Below are 23,189 nucleotides of genomic sequence, written 5' to 3' on the forward strand. Positions count from 1 at the left end.
CTTATAAACATTTTTCTCCAAAACAGAAAGAAATGAAAAATGTTTGGAGTTTCTCTTGCTATATTGTCAAGTTCACTGATCTTTTCTTCTGCAGTGTCTAATGTCTAATCCCATCCAGTGTATTCATCCTACACATTACAGTTTCATCTCTAGAAGATTGGTTTGGGCCTTTAAAAAATATCTTCCATGTCTCTACTTAACTTTTTTGAATATCTGAAATACAGTTACAAACACTTTTTCACTATCTTTGTTGGCTAATTCTTTTTTTTCTTTCTTTTGAGATGAAGTCTTGTTTTTGTTGCCCAGGCTGGAGTGCAATGGCACTATATTGGCTCACTTCAATCTCTGCCTCCTGAGTTCAAACAATTCTCCTACTTCAGCCTCCCAATTAGCTGGGAATGCAGGCAGCCGCCACCTCGCCCAGCCATTTTTTTTTTGTATTTTTAGTAGAGATGCAGTTTCACCATGTTGGCCAGGCTGATCTTGAACTCCTGACCTCAGGTGATCCGCCTGCTTCAGCCTCCCAAAGCGCTGGGATTACAGGTGTGAGCCATAGAGCCCAGCCCTTTGTCTGCTAATTCTAACTCTCTGTCAACTCTGGGTCAGTTTCAGTGGATTGCGTTTCCTCCACATTACGGATCTTGTTTTCCTTCCTCTTTGCGTGTCTGGTTACTTTTACTTAGATGCTGGATATTGCGAATTTTACCTTGTGGAATGCTGGATGTTTTAGGATTCCTGTATGCTTGAGTTTTGTTCCGTTATGCAGTTAAGTTACTTGAAAGTAGTTTGATCCTTTTGCATTTTGCTTTCAAAATTTATTAGGCAGGACTGGAGCTTTGGGGGTTATCTTTTCCCTATTTCTGAGAGGATACCCTTCTTTGTCCCCTGAACAAAGGCTATGAGAGATCAATTGGGAACATCTGGCTAATTCTCAGCTGAAACTTGTGGGAGACCCTCTGCAGGTCTCCAGAGTGTTCTATCTGTGCAACTGTCTTCTGTCTGGTCCTCTATCTTGAGAACTCAAGCTCCCCTGGTCTCCCTGGATTTTCAAAACAGTAAACTAGACAGCTGTAGGACCCGCCTCATTTATTTCCCATGCTTTGTGGATCAGTGTCTTTTGCTATCTGATATCCAAAGTCTTGAACGCTGTTGTTTCATATATCATGTCCATTTTTTGGTCTGCAGTAGTTTCAAGCAGGAGGGTATATCGAGTCCCTGTTACCCCTTCTGGCCAGAAGTGGCACGCATCACATCTGACATGGCTCCTTGGATTTGGCTGGATGAACATTCCATCACTCCTTGGAATTGCGATGAGATTTGAGAACTGGGAGAGGGAAGCTTTGCAGCCACAGGACACCTGAGGTGCATTCTTGGGTTCCTTTTGTGACTTTTCCACCTTGAGACTTCCATGGCATTGGCTTTAATGGAATCTCACCCAAATAAAGATGTATTGGGCCGGGTGCAGTGGCTCATGCCTGTAATCCCAGCATTTGGGAGGCTAAGGCAGGTGGATCACCTGAGGTACAGAATTCAAGACCAGTCTGGCCAACATGGTGAAACCCCATCTCTACTAAAAATACAAAAATTATCTGGGCATGGTCGTGGGTGCCTACAGTCCCAGCTACTGGAGAGGCTGAGGTAGAAGAATCACTTGAACCCAGGAGGCGGAGGTTGCAGTGAGCTGAGATTGCACCACTGCACTCCAGCCTGGGTGACAAGAGTGAAATTCTATCTCAAAAAAAAAAAAAAAAAAAAGAAATGTATGGGAGAGCACATGTACCACTGCAGGAAGACTTGGCTTATCTTCACCCTGGGAACAGTATTTAGGGTGCATGCCTGGCTGCTCCCTCTTCCAGCCACGCAGGCTGAGATCCAAGGCCGCAGGTAGCTAGCTGTACTCCTGGTGCCAGGGGGATCCTATGAAGCTGCAGTGATACTTATAGAAGCCCAAGTACATCCTTGTGAGGAATAGCTCACAGATCTGGGGTGGACCAGACCACAGGTAGGCCCACTGGATCCCCCCGGGCGAGTTCCAGAGTGTTTGTCTCTCTGGGGGTCTCATGCAGCCCCATCACACTGGAGCCACCTGCCCCTCCCCCAGTCTAGAGGCCTCCACTTGGGGCTGCATGTTGGAGAAATGGGGTAAATGGCAGCCACACATATTGGCTGGGGCTGCATATATTCAGGTAGTCCTTGCTCACTCCAGGTCACTGCCCTGGTTCTGTGCTGACCCAAATCATCCTGCTAGCTTAATGTCAGCAGCAAATGGGACAACAGGGGTCATCAGACAGCCTCGCCCCAGACAAGACCACACTTCACTAACTGCAGTTGTGAAGAGTTGAGGGAAATAAAACACATTCGATTTCCAAGCAGACATTAGAATGTGTCCGATTTATCGGACCAAATGGAGCTCACATGGTGTGAGCTGACCATGTCTCCTCTCATAAGGGAAATCTGTTTTATTTTCAGAAACATGCTATTTTATTTTGGCTCTATAGGCCATGCTTTCTTTATGTCTATTCCTGGGGCCTGGACAGTCCTCTCCTGGGCGGGAGAAGCACACTGGCCTTTTGGCCTGGGCCCCTCTGCTTTGGCCAATCCAGGTGCTGGTGGTGAGCAGAGCTAGGAAGGAAGAGAGACAGCCTCAGGCCTCTAATTCCCAGACACCACACACTTCTGTCACACTCATGGAGCTGCCTATCACTGCCTGGAGTCCCAGGGCTTCAGAGGAAGCTCAGACACACAGAGGGACCAGGAAATGCACAGAGATGCCAAGGTCCAACTGTGGGCATCGGGACAGCGGGCTGGGTGGGCACCAGGTCAGATCATCATGAGACCTGCCCAGGGGAGAGCCGGAGAAGGTGCAGAGCCTGTAGTGCCCCCACCCGCCTTAGACCTCTGACTGTCCTGTCACCTTCTCTCCAGATCAAGGGCACTCAGATGAGGGCCGGTCTTCCTGGAGCAGGGAGGAAGGCAGGAAAAACACAAAGAAGCCGATTTTGGACCAAGCAAGGCATTGGTACATGAGTCTGCTGGGGCCGGAGGAGGGTGCGCAGGGCACATAGCTGGGTCTAGAGGGACCCGCAGGAGTGTGCGTCAGGGGCTTCTGAGGCTGCACAGAGCAGCCAGGAAGCACTGGGCATTCGACTGTGACCATCTGAAATCAACTACTCAGGAGTGGACTCCCTTGAAGACTTAAGTGCAATCATGCCACTCTTTGGCTCTCTGATGGCTTTCCAGCTCACTCCACGTCAAATCCAGTGTCCTCATGACAGTCTACGGGTAAGCTCCGTGTTGCCCTCTGGCCCTCACTTCTGCCTCTCTCCCTCTGTCCCTCTGCCCCAGCTTCCAGCCACCTCCCCATCCTGTGAACATACCAGGAAGGCCCTCTTCACACTCCCTGCTCTGAAACGCCCCTCCCCAATGCCCACGCAAGGCTCTCGCCGCATCTCCGGCAAGTGCTCGAATGCCACCCGCTTCCCTTGCACCATGGAAAAGCTTCTCGAAGGAATAATTTTGTTTTGGTTTGTCTGGTTGAGAACAGGTTTCTCTCTCCTGCCTAGCACAGTGCCTAGCGTGTGGGTGAGGCTTGAAGAATATTTGCCAAATGGGCTGACCCCTGAGACAGAGCCCTTTCAGTAGACACGGAACGCACAGGCCCAGTCCCACACAGGGGTTTAGAACCACTTGGGCAAGAATGTCTTAAGGCCCGGCGGGAGCCAGGGGTCTGCGGCCCTGGGAGACGCTCATGGATGCCCAGGTCTGTAACTGTGAATATTCGCACTCATGTGGCCCTGGTGGCTCGTTGTCCTGTAGGTGCTTAATCAGGGCACAGGAAATCGAAAGTGTGCCAATCTGACTTGACCAGAAGTGCATGCTGGGTGTCAAAGAAGCCTGGACACATGAGAAGGAGGAAGAGCTTTGTCACCAGCCCCAGCCGGGGGGTCCCCTGAGGGGGAGGCTGGAATCCCCCATGGGGGTGGACCCAGGGAGTGGGCAGGCAACACCGCATGGCGACACCTGTGCACACGCGCATGCATGCACACACACGGACACACACGCACACACACATGCACACGCACACATGCACACCCAGGACACAGCCACGAGATGCACAGTGGGGGGACAGGGCTGGGGGCCACAACATGCATGTGGACGTGGCCGGCTCTGCACCTGCCGAGGTGGGGACAGTGGAGACAGTGGAGACAGGCAGCACGACAGCGTGAGCGCACAGAGGTCAAGATGAGGTCAGAGGCAGAAGAGAGGCAACAGGACGTGATCAGCAGATGGGCCCTGCTCCCAGGCCTCGACGTGGCACGCTTTAGGACACACAGGACTCGGGGCAGGGCACAGGAGGGGCTCGGCAAGCACAGGGGCCTTGGCAGGGGCTATGTGCCCAGGCCCACCTGGGACTTGCCCTCGACTGCCCCCATTCCCCATTGTGCACCCAGCCACAGGTGTCCATCCCCAGCCCAGGCATGGCTGGGATGGCCCTTAAGACTAGGAGCTGGAGGAGCATACGCATCACCATGCCCGCATCCAGGGTGGCGCATCAGCCACCTGAGGATGTCATGTCACAGAAATGGAAATTTTGTTTCAAGGTCTGTAGGGAATTTTAGGGATCCAATCCAACTTGCTGATTTTACAGAAGGGTAGAGGCCTCAGTCACACAGGGAGTTGGCAGCAAGGAAGGGCCTAGATCCCAGAGCTCCTGGCCGGACAGCAGGGCCTCGCTGTTTATGCACCTGCTGGCCAGAGTGGAGGTGGGCGAGGAAGCGGTTGCAGGGGGCCCAACCCAGGAGTGACAGGGGCTTGGGGGCAGAGGTCACAGCCTCCTGGGCATCCTTTCCTCGGGCTGGATCTCACAGGGGGATCCCTGCCATGCTGAATCACATCAACAAAGAGTGAGGGAAGGAGATGAGATAATAGAAAAGGGAGACAGGAAAGGGCAGAGAGACCCCGCTCCAGGAAGAGCAAACTGCCCAGTCCCCAGAAGTGGCCGCAGCGGGACCTGTAAAACAGTGTCCAGTTAAACTGTGCTAGACACTAGACCTTGAGCCAGGAATCTCTATGCCCTCTGCTTCCCAACCACTGACCATTTTACATATGGGGACACTGATGCCCCAAAGAGGGTCCACACCTTGCAAAGAGCTGCCGCAAAGTCTGCAGCTGTGTAGGGGCAGTGTCTAGCTGGCCACCTCTGATTCAGCTCCTTCCCATACACCAGGCCCTGTGCGGACACAGTTGCTGATGGCAAGGGCCCGGGGGCCGTTCTGCAGGGCGGCAGAGGCAGGCAGCAGGCAATGCTCCCCTCCACAGGAGGGGCCGCCTTTCTCTCCTCCTCACCTCTCTCTCTTCTGCTCTCCCCACCTCCAAGGACGAATTCATTGCTGACAAACCAGACCTCCCTCCAATGGGAGGGAGAGCGGGCTTTGAGGGAGGAATTGTTGTGGGAAGGGGTCATTGGTGCTGATGCCTGTAGGGCAGGGCCCCGGCTCGGTCCCCACCTGGTCCAGGTGACACTCACCATTCATCTGGGAGGGTGACAGTGAGTAGTCGCGGTCCGCGTGCCGCCGGTCTGGTTTCAGGTTGCGGCTCTGTCTGCCGGAGCCCTCCAGCATGTTCACGATCTCCCCACGGTCGATGCTCCGCAGAGCCGAGCACAGATTCTCCACTGTGGGCACGGAAGAGAGATGCGTGTTACTCCATGGTGGCGAGGGAGGATCACGCAGGCTCAGAAAATTCGACCAGGACAAAGATGGAGAAGGGAGATGATTTTTTTTCAGAAGGTGGAGGCACCCTATTTTCTCATAATCGAAAAATACTTCCTCTTGCCGGGCGCGGTGGCTCACGCCTGTAATCCCAGCACTTTGGGAGGCCGAGGCGGGTGGATCACGAGGTCAAGAGATCGAGACCAACCTGGTCAACATGGCGAAACCCCGTATCTACTAAAAATACAAAAAATCAGCTGGGCATGGTGGCGTGTGCCTATAATCCCAGCTACTCGGGAGGCTGAGGCAGGAGAATTGCCTGAACCCAGGAGGCAGAGGTTGCGGTAAGCCAAGATTGTGCCATTGCACTCCAGTCTGGGTAACAAGAGTGAAACTCCATCTCAAAAAAAAAAGAAAAATACTTTCTCTTGGGAGAATACTTTTTATACTTCTACAGATCTTTTCCAAATGCAACAGTGGACAATTATTTTATTTATTGGTCTCTGTTACAAAAATAAAAATAAAAAATTATATTATTTATTGGTCTCACTCTGTCACCCAGGTTGGAGGGCAGTGGCCCAATCTCAGCTTACTGCAACTTCTGCCTCCTGGGTTCAAGCAATTCTTGTGCCTCAGCCTCCCGAGTAGCTGGGATTACAGGCATGTGCCATCACACCTGGCTAATTTTTGTATTTTTAGTAGAGACAGGGTTTCACCATGTTGGCCAGGCTGGTCTCCAACTCCCAACTTCAAGTGATCTGCCTGCCTTGGCCTCCCAAAGTGCTGGGATTATCGGTGTGAGCCACTGCATCCCACCACGTGGCCAACTTAAAAGTCTATAAAGACTGTGTTTTTTTGGGGGGGATAATCTAATCTAAGAGGAGTACTACAAGAAAATACGAATGAGAATGATTAGATTCTGTCCTTTTGAAATTCTTGGTTATGGCCAGATGATTTGAGATGCAAATGTAAACACTGAATTTCCACTCAGAAGTTTTGAGTCTGGGAATCTGGTTGAGGAGGAGCAGAAAAGAGAATGAGGCAAAGCTCCCTCCAGGTCAGGCGAAACTCCAGGGAGAACGAGAACTGCCTCAGACTGGGGTCCGGCTTGCCCAGACCCCAGTGAGTCCTGAGAGGACAATACTCATTTGCTTGGGAAATTCAATAGGAAGACCTCAAAGATGAGTCATACACCCTGCACACATGTTGTCATCTAGGGGTCCTGGTGCAATTTTTATTTTATTTTTATGTTGTTTTTTTTTTTTTTTNTTTTTGATTCAGGGTTTTGCTTGTTGCCCAGGCTGGAGTGCAGCAATGCAATCATAGCTCACTGCAGCCTTGACCTCCTAGGCTCAAGTGATCCTCCTGTCTCAGCCTCCAGAATAGCTGGGACTATAGGTATGTGCCACCACACCTGGCTAATTTTTAAAGGGCTATGTTGCCCAGCCTGGTCTCGAACTCCTGGGCTCCAGCAATCCTCCCATCTTGGCCTCCCAAAGTGTGGGGACTACAGGAGTGAGCCACTGTGCCAGGCCTTGCAATTTTAATCTTATTCCAAGGGTGTGAGAAAGGCTGAGGCCGAGCTTCTCTGCCCTTGCCTTCTGGCAGGACTGCCTGGAAGACCTCCTGCCGGGAGTGGTTTGTGCGTGCCTGTGACACAGAGACAGACTGACTCCAAAGGCCAGTGTCATGAATGGAATTTGAAGGAAGAAAATTCCATTCATAACACTGGCCTTTGGAGTCCCCACTCGTTTGGTGGGGAGTAGGTCCTAGGACAGGCTTCCTCAGCGGAACAGTACTGACTCTTTGCATTTTGGCCTTCACGGATGACCCAGAGGTTCAGCAAGGCCACACTCTGCTCCAACAGGGAGTTGGGGTTTTCCACTCGGATCCTGTTGATGTCTTCCACACTGAACTGCAGCTCCCGGGCCAGCTCTGCAAGCAAGAAACCAACAGCAGATGTAAGCCACGAGGGGGCCTCCAGCACACAGACGGGGTGGGCACTGCAGTGTGGGGGCATCAGGCGGGGAGCACAGGGAGCTGTTGGGCAGCCTCCCTGTGGACTTGGTGTTCTTTCTTTCAAGAAATTCCTCATGAAATGCCAGCACCTATACTTTTGTATCTCCAGAAAAAGGGAGAATGGGAGGGGTGCTTGATAAATAGGTACTGAACGAATGAATGAATTAATTAATGAATGAACAAATGTCCTTTCTCCCTTTCATAACTTCTAATATGAGATGACATGATGGCAAGGTTCAGCAACTTCTGCAAGTTCACAGAGCCAGGGAGTCCCTGAGCCAGGAGGGAGCTGCACCTGCCGATTCTCGGCCCAGCACTGCCTGTGCCACACCAGGACGCCACGCCCTGCTGCCGAGAACCAATGAGAACAGAAACAGCCTTCAGAGCTTATGCTTCTTCAGGGAGAGGTGCTATTTACATTTAAAATGAAAATACCAGTTCCCATCTAAATGCGAGGCAATAACGCAGACTATTAGCCAAAATCCCCCATTACTTTTAATGTTATTTCTTTAGAAGGAAAACAGCATTAGAGTCTAATTTCAAGGAGAAAGAAGACTGGGGAGAAAGTGATGGTGAGAATCAGAACACGCACACAACACATACACCCACACACGTATACACACGCACACCTTCTGAGCATCCAGCAGTCACGGTTTAAAGAATGAGCCCTGTCTGAACTTCTGAGTCTGTCACACTGCCTTTCCACAAGTTATTACCAAGGTTCCTGAGTGTGTCTAAAGTGTTCTGCAGGGGGAGTGAATGAAGGGAGCCCACTCATATAAAAGCTAACAAAAAATAAGGAGGGGGAGGGGAAGCCATCTCCTCAGCGTCAACAAGAATTGCAAGCTGGGCTCTGGACAGAAATACAGTTATAATTCGGCATCCACCAAACTGCACGTGGGTCCTCTTCTTTGTTGCTCAAAGCCACACAGTGCTGGACAGTGACCACTCGCACCTTCATTGTTCCTACAGACAGGGTCTCTGACATTAGGTTTCTGTTTAAGGATCCCTTAAGATGGTTTTCAGACCCCCAATTCCAGCAACCAGTTTGAATACAGGGATCAGCACGAGAATGTAGCTTCTTCCTCTCCCTGTCCATGATTTCACCCTGCGCTCTTCAACCAATCACCTGCCAGGCGGCCCTGTGACCAAGCCTCCTTCCCTGCTACAAACTCCTGCCACTCACATCGGGCAGTGGACCTGCAGTGGTCACACAGGGAGAATCCAGTCCTAGGGTCTGTGGCTGGGCACAGCACATTCTGAGCCTTGACTTTATTTGCCCACCTGCCTCCCTTGAAATAAGATCTACCCGGATGGCTGGCAGGACTTCTGCAAGCCACAGCCACAGACCATAGGCAAATACCCTGGGACTTGCCCTTTCCTTCCCTCCTTTTCAAGATCTCCTGTAAAGTCAAAAGTTGATGCTTTCTTAGAAAGGAAAGTCAGACAGAGATGGAGGCAGGGGGGCTCCCCATTCCATGGGCACCCAGTGGTGTGACCTGGACAGCAGACCCAGCCCAGACAATCATAAATCAGATAACACACGGGTGATAAAAGGAGGGTTAGAAATGCCTCATTCATTGCTCATTACTGAGGAAGAGGGTAGGTGAGATGAACAAAGTGCTTTTCTGCCCCCCAATTCCCCACTTACCTGCCCAGCTGAGACCGAGGTGCTCTGAAATAATAGCCATCTTCATCTCCGCCTGGTCTGTCCCAGTGAGAAAACCTGAGGAGAAGCATTAGATTTCATTTAGTAGCCAGGGCAGGACACAGTCGACAGGCGTGAGGACACGGCCTGTGATGGACGTGGCTTCCGTGTACACTGGGGTGATTGTCTGGACTCTCTGCAAGGTCACGGGAAGACCCAAGTCAGCTCTGCAACTGCTTTCAGAATGGGCCGAGCCCTTGCCAGGTTGCAGAGAGATGAGCTCATACCCACCCTTCTTGGGAAGGAGCAAGCACGCACCATGACGCAGAGGCTGTACCTGGTGTGGACTCGCTGAGAATGCTGTATCGCAGGGCCAGGGGGGTCAGGGTTCTTCTCCTATCTTCAGCTCCACTCCCCTGCAGAAGAAAGGGTGCTTTGGGTTTTGGACTCTCCCCACCTTCCTAGAGAAGGTGATCTGAGCTCCTAGCCTGCAGGGGTAGGGAAGGATGACCCCAGTCCTGGTAAACAGTCAGTCCGTTTCTTCAGGAACTTAGCACAGAGTAACAGGATGGGAGCAGCAGGAGTGAAGGGAAGCTGACCAGGCGCACATGCGCTATTAATCACAGTCGTAACAACGGCAAACCCACGTCACCCCATCGCCTGTGGGTCCTTATTTAATGTTCATGGCAACCTAGGAGGTGGGTGCTGTATTACTCCCATTTCATCAATAAGGAAACTGAGGCACAGAGAGACTAAGTTTCTTGCCCAAGATCACCCAGTTAATATGCAGTGGAGCTGGGTTTGAACTTAAAATATTGCTTTTGTTTTTGGATTTCTTTCTGCTTGAAAGGCCCATTTCCATACTGCCCTAAGGCCTTAGCATCACAGCCCTGTGGAAAAGCATCCAGACGCTGCCCAAGGCTGCAGGAAAATACTCTTTTTTTTTTTTTTCAAGAGCCAGGGTCTTGCTCTGTCTCTGAGGTTGGAGTGCAGTGCAGTGGCACGATCATGGCTCACTGCAGCCTCCAACTCCTGGCCTCAAGTGATCCTTCTGCCTCAGCCTCCCAAGTAGTTAGGACTATAGGCCCATGCCCCCATGCCTTGCTAATTTTTTATTTTTATTTTTTCATACAGACAGGATCTCACTATGTTGCCCAGGCTGGTCTCGAACTCCTGGGCTCAAGCAATCCTCTTGCCCCAGCCTCCCAAAGCACTGGGATTATAGGCATGAGCCTCTGAGCCCAGCCTGGAAACCCTCTTATGAAAGAGAAGTTGCTTCACCCTCATCTCATCGCCAAGAAGAGAGATTGAGCCATGGGCTTATGAATGTAACCTTGCTTCTTTCCTAGTTTAGCATGGAAGGCTAATGATTAAAATAACAACAACAGCAAACACCACCAACAAAACCATGGAGACGGTCTGGAGACTATGATCCCTCCAAAGTCCCTAGAAGAGGTGGTGACTGGGATACTCTCACAAGTATCGACAAATTAACATACGTGGCCAAGACTCCTTTGCTGAGCTCAAAACCCTGGGTGTTTGCGGTGGCTGAGGACACCAGGCTTCCCTTCTGTGAGGGCCTAGCACCCTGGGAAGATAAGCAGGCAGATGAAAAAGCGGCCTAAGAGAAGCCGAGCAGGGGCTGGGAGACCTTAGCAGCTCTCCTTGGTACAAACCTCGGAGGCCTCGGGCCAGGGACACCGAGGCAGATGTGCCCTTCGGGTCCCTTCTCACCTTCACAACTAGGGAGCCCAGGGTCCACAGCGTGAATGTGCCCATCACCATCTGCACTGTGCATTGCAGAGAGGGCCAGGGCAGGGTCCACTGCCAGCCAGGCCACAGAATGAGCGTGCTCAGTACCTCTGCGTGCTCCAGGGGACTAAAGGCAGTTCCACCAGGAAGAAGCCCCTTGGAAATACTGCACCTGGGGACTGTCTGGGGACCTCCTACGGGGAACGCGTCTCTGGCCAGGCTCCTTGGCAGGTGCCAGCTCACCTTGGTGCAGGGGGGCATGGTGATGTTGAGGTGGCAGAGAATGTGCTGGGCGTCCTCGTACTTCATCGCCTTGCGCAGAAACGACAGGGACCCTCCCGGCTCTCGACTGCTGTCCCTCACCTAAACTCAATCACACAAAGGGAAGATTCAGGGGCCCTCTTATAGGCCACTGGGCTCTCTGGTTTAGGGAATTCTGCCTCCCCAACTTTCTAGACCCAGAGGAGAGGCCAGCCAGAGAGTGCCGGCACCTTTACAGGTATGGCCAGACGGTTCTCCCGAAATGACTGGAAGTGGAAACTCCGCTGCTGGGCAGCTTTCTTCATGGGCACCAGGTTCCCAGAGAGCTCTGCAAACAGGGACATTCCCTCCAATACCTGCGGGAGAGGAAAAGCAGATACAGCTTGTCGGGGGAAGGGCCCAAATGTCCCACCTTCAACCTTCAACCTTCAGCCCTTCCCTCTCCAAGACACACCCTGCCACAGCCAAGAGGCATGGCGGGGTGTGCTGAGAAATCCACTGTTCGTTTTGGGAACGGCTTTATTTCCAAAATTGTGATGAATGAGGCATGCTTCCTGACTTCAAAGGATTTTGTAGTATGTAGGGATCTTCAAATACCCCTGAGATGTTGATGAGAATTGCTATCAAGCACTCTGAAATTTCACTTGAATATCATAACATAGCTCTGGAAAAAAACAAAACAAAACCCGGTTCTGGGCTGGGAACAGTGGATAACACCTGTAATCCCTCCACTTTAGGGGGTCAAAGTGGGAGGACTGCTTGAGGCCAGGAGTTTGAGACCAGCCTGGGCAACATAGGGAGACACCCTCAACTTTACAAAAAAATTAGCCAGGTGTGGTGGCATGTGCCTGTAGTCCCAGCTACATGGGAGTCCGGAGGATCACTGGAGGCCAGGAGGTGGAGGCTGCAGTGAGCTATCATGGCACCACTGCACTCCAGCCTGGGCAACAGAGCGAGATCCTGTTTCTAACACCAAAACCCAGGTTCTGTTTTTATGTCTATCCAAAGATGCTTTGTCATGAGAAGAGCTGGAAAGCGCTTGCTCTATTTTAACCTCACCTACAATAATGATCCCTATTGTGTAGATAAAGCTTTCAACTGAGGAGTTATCATTAACCCATTTGACAGTCGAGAAAAACTGAGGTTCATTGCAACCTCTTCCTCCCAGGTTCAAGTGATTCTTCTGCCTCAGCCACGAGTAGCTGAGATTACAGGCGTGAGCCACCACACCCAGCTCATTTTCAGTACAGACAGGGTTTCACCAGGTTGGCCAGGCTGGTCTTGAACTCCTGACTTCAGGTGATCCGCCTGCCTTGGCCTCCTAAAGTGCTGGGATGACAGGCGTGAGCCACGGCGCCCGGCCTGGCCAGCACTTTTAACAGTCGCTGGTGCACAAGACCTTCTGCAAATGCCCGGCTCTTTTCACAGATCACTAGACCAAAAGCCTGCAGCCTCCTCTGAGATACCCACGGTGGCATCGCTCACTTTTCCTGAAGCTTCTCTAAGATGCATCTCAAGAGGGGTCTCAAAGAGAGACAGCTGTGGAGCCCCTCATCTACAGAGGGAGGACTGCCTGCCTGCACCAGGCACTGGTTTGTCCCGGAGGCGGTGCAGGGCCCAGGCCCGTACCTCTATGTCCCTGCTCCGGGCCACCTCCACAAAGTTCTCATGCTGCTCCAGGGTCTTGTCCACCTTGTCATCTGTCATGCAGTAGCAGCGCAGGCGCCCCTCTCGGGGGTCATTCATTTTGGCAAAGATGACAAATTTGGCCATGTAGGGCACTGCGGTGAGCTCTTTGTACAGCAGGGTGGCGAAGTTCACAGCCTCAGCGGTCCGAGGACAGTCCGACAGCCAAAACCTGAAAAGCAGGGTGAGTTAGACTGTGTTCCCAAGTGCCCAACAGAAAGCATCCTTTCCATCCAGATGGGAGCAGCCAGTAAGCCACGCCATGGTTATAGTGCCACAGGGCCACAGAGTCTTCCACGTGTAGGGGACAGTGACGGAGCCCTGGCCTCAGGCCTAGATGGCAGCACGGAGCCTGAGGATGGCCCACACATGCTGGGCTGGGCTGGCCTTGTCTCACCTGGCAGAGACGTTGGTGGTGAAGTTGGCGCACTCATTGGCATACACAAGCTTGGTGGTTCCTGTTATGTCTTCCCACTGGGCCTGGTCTGTTCCACCTGTAACACCGGCAGAAACGGGGCTGGGGACAGTCTCCAGGACGTAAGCACAGAGCTTACTAAAATGCTAAGGCCCTGGTGTGTAAGGGTAAGACTGGGTGAGGCTCACCTGGTCTGCAGTCCTGGCACACTATCCTCACCCTCTGCTCCTCCTCCTACCCTCCTAGTGACCTGCATGCCCTCCTACTAGGGCTTGGAAGCTTCTTTCCCAGGGGCATGGACTTTTTTTTTTTTTTTTGAGATGGAATTGTTGCCCAGGCTACAGTGCAATGGCGTGATCTCAGCTCACTGCAACCTCTACCTCTCAGGTTCAAGTGATTCTCCTCCCTCAGCCTCCGGAGTAGCTGGGATTACAGGGATGCACCACCACACCCAGCTAATTTTTGTACTTTTAATAGAGACTGGCTTTCTCCATGTTGGTCAGGCTGGTCTTGAACTTCTGACCTCAGGTGATCCACCCACCTCGGCCTCCCAGTGCTGGGATTACAGGAGTGGGCCATCAGGTGGGGGGTGGACTTTTATGCAGATGCTTTATCCTTCCTTCTCTTGGAAAAACACCTCATTCCCCGGGAAGCCAATAAAGCCCAAGGGGACTGCAGGCTTCGCCTTCTTCCCCCACCCCCACTCCGTCACTCCCCTACTGTGTTCTAGAAGTCTGAGGCAGGGGCCCCTCTCACCAATGACGCTGCAGAGCAGGCGCAGGCTGGTGGTGTCTCCCTCCCCGCTGTCCCTCGGGTTGTCAGTCCAGGAAGGAGGAAGCGGGATCCGAAGCCCGATGGGGCGGTGGAACTTCCGGCGCCGGGGCTCCACAGTGACAATGGGGCTGAATGTGGCCTGGTTGCCCAGGAGCTTGGTGACAAGCTCATCTGGGACAGGCTGGGCCTGTGAGATGACAGAGGCAGGACACTCAGGCAGGAGTGGGGCTTGTCAGATGGGAGGCAGCCCCACGCCTGGCGAGATTGGCCCTCGGTGCACGGGGTCACCCCAGCTGTTGGACCACAGGACCGACACCGTGTAGCCTGCCTTCCTGAGCCCTTTCTCCCCCACTGCTCTGCCTCTCACTCCCAGGGCTGGTGCATCTTTGCTTGCATCAAGGTCAGCTCCCGGGGGTCAAGTGGTTCCCGCATGCTGCACAGACTGGGTCATGTGGCTTGATGGGTTCCTTGAGGGGCTCTGCCACTCATCAGGGAGCTTCCGCCTCAGCCTCCCCACTCAACTCTCCTGTGAGCTTTAAGGTCAACTCTCTACTGTGGCATTTCACAGCACCGGACAAAAGCATGGGGCTGTCCCAGGGAAAGAGGGTGGCCTTCCCGGGGCCCGGAGTCAGTCCACCCCAGGACCTGGTGGGAAGGAGGGCTGCGTCACCTGCAGGGCCAGCTTCACTCTCTTGGTGACGGCGTTCTCCGGGAACGTCGCCTGCACCAGGGGCACCAGCTTGCTCTTCAGGGCGCCGCCTTCGGGGCCGATGGTATCGTAGTCCTGGCAGAGCCGCGACATGATCACGAAGTACAGCGGGAAGTCGGTGGTGATGATTCGGCACACCCTCTTCTTCTCCAGCTCCTCCAAGCTCCCCAGCTCTGGACCCACACGCACAGGCCAGCACCCCGGTCACATTGGGCACAAGTTCAGACCTCGCAGGGGCCCCAGAACCTCCTTGTCCCCAAGACCCAGTGCCCATACCCTCCCCAAGTGCCTGGCGGCACAGTGGCCCAGCAGAGCAGATGCAGCTGCAGGCGGTGGCTGATCATCCCCTCATGTGTCCTGGGGACACAAGGCTTGACCACACTGGGCCATTCCCAGCCTCTCAGGGCTTCCCAAACTCCAGGTGGCTCTGAAAGCCCACCTTGAAGGTGCAGCTCAAACCCCTCTTCCGGAAGGTGGAAACCCAGCCCTGGAGTCCCTGCCCCTACCTTCATCCATCCCGTTGAGGATCTGATCCAGGTAGCTCTCTCCATAGCGGCTCCTGTGCTCCTTCCACACGGAGCCGTTTTCGCTCCTCAGAACCACGAGCTCACGGTCTCCACGGCCATGGGAGGCAAAGTGCGGGATCTCCACGATCACAGGGCTGAGGCGAGGACACAGTGGCAGTGGGGAGGAGCTCACGTGGGGCAGGCGGGCCACAGGGAGGGATGGGGCTGCTGGCTCCCACCCAGAGGGAGAAGGTGCTTCTGCAGCCACGTGGAGGTCCCACCTGCAGGCGGTCTCTAAGCGGACCAGATGTGGTAGGGGGGCGGCAGGGCTTCCCATGGCCCTGCTTGCTCCCACCAAGCCTACCGTGACAGTGAGGACAGGGATGTCTCATTTCACGGGGGCTCTGCTCCCATGACCTAAGGATCCTGTCCTTGGGCCTGATTCCAAAAACCCGCCTGACATCCCTAGATAGGTGACCTCATCTATGGACTGGCCATAATGTCCCCCCACATTTCCTTTGGAGGGACACTTTGAGAACTAAGAAAAGTCAATGAGAAAACTTGCTACTTTGCAAATGGTGGTGACCGCTCTGAGGGGGCCAAGAGGGTGGACAGAGGTAGAAGGCAGGGCCTCCGGGTCAGGACTGTCCCTACATCACACTCATGGTGCCTGGGGGGTAGCAAAGCCCCAGGGGAGTCCAGGCTGCTTCAGGGGAGTGGGGCACAGGCCTCTGGAGCTGGGTACTCTCCTCGTGCTCAGGGGAAATGGCCAGGGAGGCCGCCTTCCCAGGACTCTCAGTGCATGAATGGTCAGCCCCTCAGGGCCTCAGAGTGGCCTTGTCTCTAGTGTCATGCAAGATTTAACAGTTGCTTTTGAGTTTTGCTTTTTTTTTTTTTTTTTACAATAATGGGGTCTCGCTATGTTTCCCAGGCTGGTCTTGAACTCCTGGCCTCAAGGGATACTCCCACCTCAGCCTCCAAAGCACTGAGATTACAGGCATGAGCCACCATGCCCGACCTAAGATCTGAGAGTTGTAAGCCCTCGCAGGGCTATGGATGCCAGAAAAGGGGGAGGGACACCCAGTTCTGTTTCCCCGTCAGGACAGTGGAGGTGGCGTGGCCTCCATGGCACAGGGAGAGGTGAGGACGCGGGCTGCCTGCGCACACTCACCTCAGGAACTGTGCTCCTGTGGGCCCCAGTGCGATGATCCTGCTGGCCAGGCCCTCCTCCTCAGCCAGTGGCGGCGGCGTGCTCAGCTTCTGGGGCTTGACCAGGCGGCAGGTGATGCGGGTGGGCGCTGCGCACGTCCGCGGGGGGATCACCACTCGCAGGCCGTTGTGGCGACTTCCTCTCATGGAGCCACCCCGGGCATCAACCATGAAGCTCACCAGAAACCTAGGAGCGGGGTGGGGAGGCACGTTGGGCTTCTGCATCCCCTCTTGGAGACGGGAGTCCCTGAGCCCTGCGCTCGCCACTCACCCTGTGTGCACTGGGCTGGCCACTGGGCTGATGTTGTCTGAGGTCTCAGTGGCTGGGCTGCTGGGGATGAGGGAGTCCTCATCATACTCTTTAGATGCCTGAGGAGAGAGAAGTGGTCCTGCTGTCCCACTTCCGCCAGGGCCGGCTGGATGCCGTGCCAGGGTGTGGAGGCTTGGAAGAGCCTTGCCGCCAGAAACCAGGTGCCCCATAGAGAAAGCGCTCCCACGGCACCGCCCTGTCAGACAAGCCTGTCCTGGAGTCTAAAAGGAAACACGAGCTTCCTCCCCTCTCCATGCCTCTCCACGGCTCAAGACCCTGGGACAGAGCCTTGGAACGGATGGAGCCGGTCCTCGCTGTTGAGTCCAGCTCCCGGCCCCAGGCCCTCCGCACTTGCTGCAGGCCTGCGTTCCCTTCTCTCCAGCTCTGCCCCACAGGAGCCCTGCCCTCGGCCAGCCGGCTTCCTCTCGGGTGGGTGCTGCATCCCAGCACCGTGACCCCCACCACTTAGCTGTGGGCGGGCTGCCTGCCCTGTGGACATCTGGAGTCCACGAGGTGAACACAACAGACTCCTGCCATTGTGGGGCTTCCTGCTCCTCACCTGTGAAATGGGGACTTGCCTTAGGGTAACATTGCAACTACAGGGACACCAGGTGGCCCTGTCACAACCAGCAGGGCCTGAACCCAGCCTCCATGCTCTCTAGATCTTCACATTTGCTTTTCCCCCGGTCCAGAACATCCTTGTCCCTCACCCTTGTTGATCTAATCCTCTCCACTCCCCGCATCTCACTCCTCCAAGAATCCTCCCAGCCTTGGGGCTGGCTCGGTCCTCCCTGCTCTGCACTCTATGAGCACTCACACCACACAGTGGAGCACTCCCCCGCTCTCCCTCCCGGTTTGGTGCTAACTGGGTTCATGTGTCCAAGTCCGCTCTTCCCGGTTGGACCCTGGCTCCCAGGAGGCAGGCACCCAGTCCTCCTGCCTGAGCCTGTCCAGGGCGCACAGCAGGAATCCGGTAAACATCTGCTGGCTGGAGCTCCTACCCTAAGCCAGAGCTGAAGACAGAAGGCTGGTCAAGGACCAGCTGGTTTCTCACTGGTGCTGTCCTGGGCTGCATCCAGGGACTGCGCCACCGCAGGAAAGGGCCGCATCTGACCACCTCTCCCAGATGCCGCCCACCCAACACGGCCAATGTTGCACCACTGTGGGGCGTCCAAGTGTGGAAGGCTGGTTAGACAGCAAGTGGCATGTGAGCTCTTATTTCCTGTTGTGCTATGTACAGGCCATCCCTCAGCAATCACTGTCCTGGGGCACTCATGCTCTCCACGCGGGAAAACCACAGAGATGGAACTTCTCACCTGCTCTGGCTCTTCTGACCTGATCACCACCGTCTCGGGCGTGACACACGGAATCCTGGGGATGGCGGGAGATTCTACCCTGCGATCCGAGAACACCAGAACATCACAGGGCTGATCCACAAGTGCACACAGCTTCCTCTTCCTCTTGTTTCCAAGTCTCTCCCTCCCGCTTTCCACTCGGGAGCCCAACTGCCCTTCACAACCTGGTGGAAGGACCGCCTCCTCCTCCATGAAGTCCTCCCCAGCGACTCCAACCTACACTCGTCACCCCTTTCTGCACCTGCAGAGCCTGTTGACAGAGGCCCCACTCTGGCTAACAATGTATCTTTCTGCATTGCTACGACCACTCGGTGGGCATTTGGATCCCACCAAATGAATCCGTAAGTTGCTTATGGTCAGGGTCAAAGCTCTGTATTTCTTTCTAACAGATGTCCAGCAAATTGAAATGGACTAAGTGTCCCCGTGGTTTCGCTCCCCGCTTGTTCCACTTCCCTGTTTCCTATAAGCCACGGGATGCTTCCGTCTTTTCAGAAAACACCTAAGGCTCTGCGTTCCTACAAAGTGGTCAATATTAGATAGCTTTGCAAAATGTCCCTGCGTACAATGTACACACAGTGAGACAACCCACAGCAGTCACGGCGGGCAATGAGAAGCGTGGTCCAGGCAGACCCGGATCTCCCCGGGCTGGTACCCACCCATCCCTCAGGGGCAGAGGAATCAGGTCAGAGTTTGAGCTTAGCCTGGCAATAGTTTCTAATGTGAATCTTCAAATTTTTTTTTCTTTGAGACGGAACTTTGCTCTTGTTGCCCAGGCTGGAGTGCAGTAGTGTGACTCGGATCACTGCAACCTCTGCCTCCCAGGTTCAAGCGATTCTCCTGCCTCAGCCTCCTGAGTAGCCAGGACTATAGATGCATGCCAACGTGGAGGCTGTTATTTTGTATTTTTGGTAGAGACGCGGTTTTGCTATGTTGGCCAGGCTGGTTATGCACTCCCAACACCCGCCTCAATCTCCCGAAGTGTGGGATTACAGGTGTGAGCCACTGCACCCAGCCATCTTTCTTAACTTTTGGATGAGAAGTTGAGTGTGCATAAGAGGGAGAGGGGGTGTGGATATAAGGCTGTGAATGAGGGGAGCCTGGGAGAGGAGCAGAGAGGCAACTAGGCAGCGTGGTGTGGGGAGGCCTCTGCGCTCAGGTGCGGAGCTGGCGCATCCTAAGGTGCAAACCATCTCTCTCCACAGGCAGCGCACCCAGCACCTGGCCTGCTGTGCCCTTCCTCCCTCTAGAATCCCTGCTCTGAGCCACAGGGCTGCACCTCAGCATCCCCCCGGGGACCCTCCTGGGAGCGCTGCTCACACTTGGTCTAGCTTCGGCACAAAATCCAGCAGCTCCTTCTCTTCATCGACATCCCTGGAATCCTGCCTCTCAGCCTTGGAGCCGATGAGTTCCTCCCCTGAAACAGCAAGAGTGAGCGACAGGGTGGAGGGAGAAGAGTCCCTCTTTCTTTTTAAAAAGTGCTGTTTCCGCTCCGCCTCTCGCCTCTCGGGGGCTTGCTCCTGAGGTGTGGGGAAGGCCTCGATGCTGCAAGGAGACTGGGAGCTATGTCTTTGCCCAGTCCTGGTCCTCCAGCGCTGGGATAGAGAGCAGGGCAGCCAGCTCCTGACATCTTAGATGCCCGAGGCTTTGCAGGAGGCCAAAGACACAGCCAGAAGGAACTTTCTTCACTTAGTTCCAATTCAAAGCAGCCCTTTTAGGTGTGCCATGGCACCAAAGAAGGAACCGCTGCTGCTCTTTTCCACTCCACACCGACAGGAGAATAAACTACAGTGGAACTGGACCCACTCCTTTCAAAGGGTTGGAGAATTTTTTGTAACCATGGCAGCCAGAACTTCCTTACTTCCAAAGCCCATCACAAAGAGGTTCAAACTATGGGTGAATCAGCTGCCTGCACCCCTGACTGACTCTTTGTTTCTCTCTCCTAGCTTGATCTGGAGCTGGAGCCCCAGGCCTCGACCTTGAGGGGTCATGCATTGCCACCCAACAGTGAGCACCCTGGCTTGCGATCTGGAGCTGACGGGATGGAAGGACAACAGCTCATGCAGTTATGATCACAAACACGGTGGTATGGGCACAGACACAGAGATGGACAGGTGGGAGCTGCCCGCTGGCGCACAGGTCTCATGGGTGTGAATTCCCTGGTTTAGTCGAGCTCCTGGCTCCAGATTATTAGCTGTCAGAGGAAGATGGAAAGCAGGCATGGATTAGTGAGTGTTTGGGTTGCTTAGGGTGAAATGCACTCTGGTGAGAAAAGACCACAGGAAACAGAAAGCGTTTCATACCCATTATAGTTATATGAGCAGTTCCTGGAAAGCAAAGGAAAGCCGAGTTGAAAGAAGGACCACATTGAAGGCAGTTACAGTGAGAGGCATGTATATTATCCAAAGGAACACCAGAGAGCTCTGCTCCTCTAGTTGACAAAGTTATACAACCACGGAATTACCCGGATGGAAGGGAGCACCAAGCTGATCCAGCCCACCCTACCGTTCAACATCCCCATCTAATCAGTGAGGAAATAAGTTTTGTTGGGAGTAGGAAAAGGCTAGAAGCATTCTGTAGTTCATAGAAGATGAGACTATAGTGATTTCTTTCTTTTTCTTTTACAGACAGGGTCTTGCTCTGTCACCCAGGCCGGAGCGCAGTAGGGTGATTACAGCGCATGGCAGCCTCGAGCTCCTGGACTCAAGCAATCCTCCCATCTCAGCCTCCTGAGTAACTGGGACTGCAGATGTGCACCACCACACCCCAATAATTTTTAGTTCTAATTTTTTTGTAGAGACAAGGGTCTCCCTATGTTGCCCAGGCTGGCCTTGAACTCCTAGCCTCAAGCAATCATCCAACCTTGGCTGCCCAGAGTTCTGGGATTACAGGCATGAACCCAGGCACCCAGCCAGATTATAGTAATTTCATAATCACAGAAATAACCCAAAACCTTCTGACCCACTGTGTGGTCAGAAGTGCAGCTTAGTAAAAGGCATTCTCACAGATTTTCAATAATCCCCTTAGTATTTGTTCAAAGCACAAAGAAAGAACTAGGCAGAATTTTATTACAGCTCCTCATGGCACTGAGAGTTGATCTGAGTAGAACCATGCTCCAATTTGATACTCATGCATAATCTATGCAAACATACATGTATTTTTTAAACTTCATGAGATTTTAAATTTAGTCAATGTTCCTTCACATTGTATTAATGGAGTAGTGCTTTTGATAATAGACAACAGTTATAAAAAGCAGGTCTGCCCAGTTTCAATGTTCATCTGCAGTGCTTGGGCGAGCTGTAAGGGAGCGAAGCCAGCAGGTGGCAGGAGGCCCCCTTAGAGAGTGCCTGGAGCCCCTCTGTCCCCACTAGCCTGAGCTCATTACCCCAACTTTACCTTCATCTTCCGAGACATCCAGGATCTCATCTACTGTCTCAGGGAAACTCATCCGATGCTTATCACTGACTAACTACAAAGAGAAAAAGCAGAGAATTCAACCCAGACTAGAGCTATGCACTTTTCCACCAGTCCAGCGGTTCCCTGGTCACGCCTGTAGGATTTGCCCCAAATGAAGAAAACAGACAGAGGAGACGCTCAGCCTGGAAGCTGCTGGGCGGGAAGCACTGGGATGGGACCCAGGAAACCTGGTCTCCCATCTCCCCAAACCCCATCCATCCCGCTGCTGCCCAGGAACTCTGGTCCCGCCCTGAGTCCTCGTGCCACTAGGTGGCAGCACAGCTCCGCTGGAAGGAGGACAAGCGCCCACCTGTTGGGTTAGGCGCCTCTGACAGGCGTCCCGGAGTCCCAGAACACACCTCACTTCCAGAGTAATCCTGGGCACGCCCGTGAGCCAGGCTGAGCGTGTCCGGGGTGGGTGCGAGGGAGAGGCAGACATACCACGAAACTGGTTTCATCTGTGACAACCTTGAGTACGTCGGTGACAGAAATGTAACCCAAGCGCTTGGCTATGGCCAGAGGTGTGGTTCCATCCTGGGAAAAGAGCAGCCGGGTGCAGTCAGACAGGGGATGGAGTCTGGGAGGCGGGGATGGCCCCTCAGAAACATATTGAATTCATTTTCTAGTTGTTCAGGAAGACCTGAATGGATGGACGTCACCGTGGAGCCCAGAACGAGATCTCTGCACGGGTGTATGCCTAGATGTGTGTTAGCAGCAGCACCCACAGAGACCGGTGTGGAAGGAGAGAGGGCAGCGGTGCTTTCTATCTGCAGCGTCAAGTGTGGGGCCTTGCAATCCCCCAGAGGAAATCTCCCCAGAAGTCAGGCTCTGTCCAGTGGGAATCCCCTGGGAAGGAGGTCAGGAAGTTGCCAGGTGCAATTTTAAGAGGATGAGGACAGAGGGAGGCTGCTCGCTGCTCCCAAAGTCTGTTCTTGGGTGTCAGTGAAGAGGTATTGAAGTAGTTGAGTTAAGCCATATACTTCAATGAACTCTAATGAGAATACTCAGAAATCACCAATCACGAGAAATACAGCAACAGCATATTTTCTACTTCAACTTGAAGAGAAAGAGCTACGTGACCAACCATAAATGGATACTGAGGCTTGATTGTTCTGACATCTCTATTTCCAGGATGTGCCTTGGGATCCATTCAGATTCAAGCCCAGCTGCAGCTGCAATTTCTGCAACCACATCTACAATGAAGGGTCCCCCCTTTTTTTTTGTGAGACAGAGTCTCGCTCTGTCACTCAGGCTGGAGTGCAGTTATGTGGCCTTGGCTCACTGCAACCTCTGCCTCCTGGACTCAAGCAGTTCTTGTGTCTCAACCTCCTGAGCAGCTGGGACTACAGCACCTGTCACCTGACCTGGTTGATTTTTGTAT

General features: G+C 53.5%; 1 protein-coding gene across 6 annotated transcripts in view; it reads right to left on the reverse strand.

Annotated features, from left to right (window-relative positions):
- Positions 1–23,189, reverse strand: part of ANK1 (ankyrin 1) — a 116,488-nt gene that overhangs the window by 27,990 nt on the left and 65,309 nt on the right. For 4 of the 6 annotated variants that reach the window (XM_037733461.1, XM_017514549.2, XM_017514547.2 and 1 more), the window contains exons 21-38: positions 22,250–22,342; positions 21,749–21,821; positions 20,656–20,679; positions 19,673–19,769; positions 18,317–18,395; positions 16,962–17,059; positions 16,653–16,877; positions 15,482–15,636; positions 14,937–15,148; positions 14,249–14,453; positions 13,475–13,571; positions 13,021–13,249; positions 11,622–11,747; positions 11,374–11,493; positions 9,716–9,794; positions 9,382–9,456; positions 7,515–7,646; positions 5,528–5,674 (exon numbers count right to left, since the gene is read on the reverse strand). In XM_037733461.1, coding sequence (XP_037589389.1) covers positions 5,528–5,674; positions 7,515–7,646; positions 9,382–9,456; positions 9,716–9,794; positions 11,374–11,493; positions 11,622–11,747; positions 13,021–13,249; positions 13,475–13,571; positions 14,249–14,453; positions 14,937–15,148; positions 15,482–15,636; positions 16,653–16,877; positions 16,962–17,059; positions 18,317–18,395; positions 19,673–19,769; positions 20,656–20,679; positions 21,749–21,821; positions 22,250–22,342 — 2,266 coding nt within the window. The remainder of the gene's footprint in view (positions 1–5,527; positions 5,675–7,514; positions 7,647–9,381; positions 9,457–9,715; positions 9,795–11,373; positions 11,494–11,621; positions 11,748–13,020; positions 13,250–13,474; positions 13,572–14,248; positions 14,454–14,936; positions 15,149–15,481; positions 15,637–16,652; positions 16,878–16,961; positions 17,060–18,316; positions 18,396–19,672; positions 19,770–20,655; positions 20,680–21,748; positions 21,822–22,249; positions 22,343–23,189) is intronic. The other 2 variants (XM_037733462.1, XM_037733460.1) reach the window with 1 other exon arrangement.

The sequence above is a fragment of the Cebus imitator genome, unplaced genomic scaffold (genome assembly GCF_001604975.1).
Source record: "Cebus imitator isolate Cc_AM_T3 unplaced genomic scaffold, Cebus_imitator-1.0 Scaffold526, whole genome shotgun sequence".
NCBI classification, from domain to species: Eukaryota; Metazoa; Chordata; class Mammalia; order Primates; family Cebidae; genus Cebus; species Cebus imitator.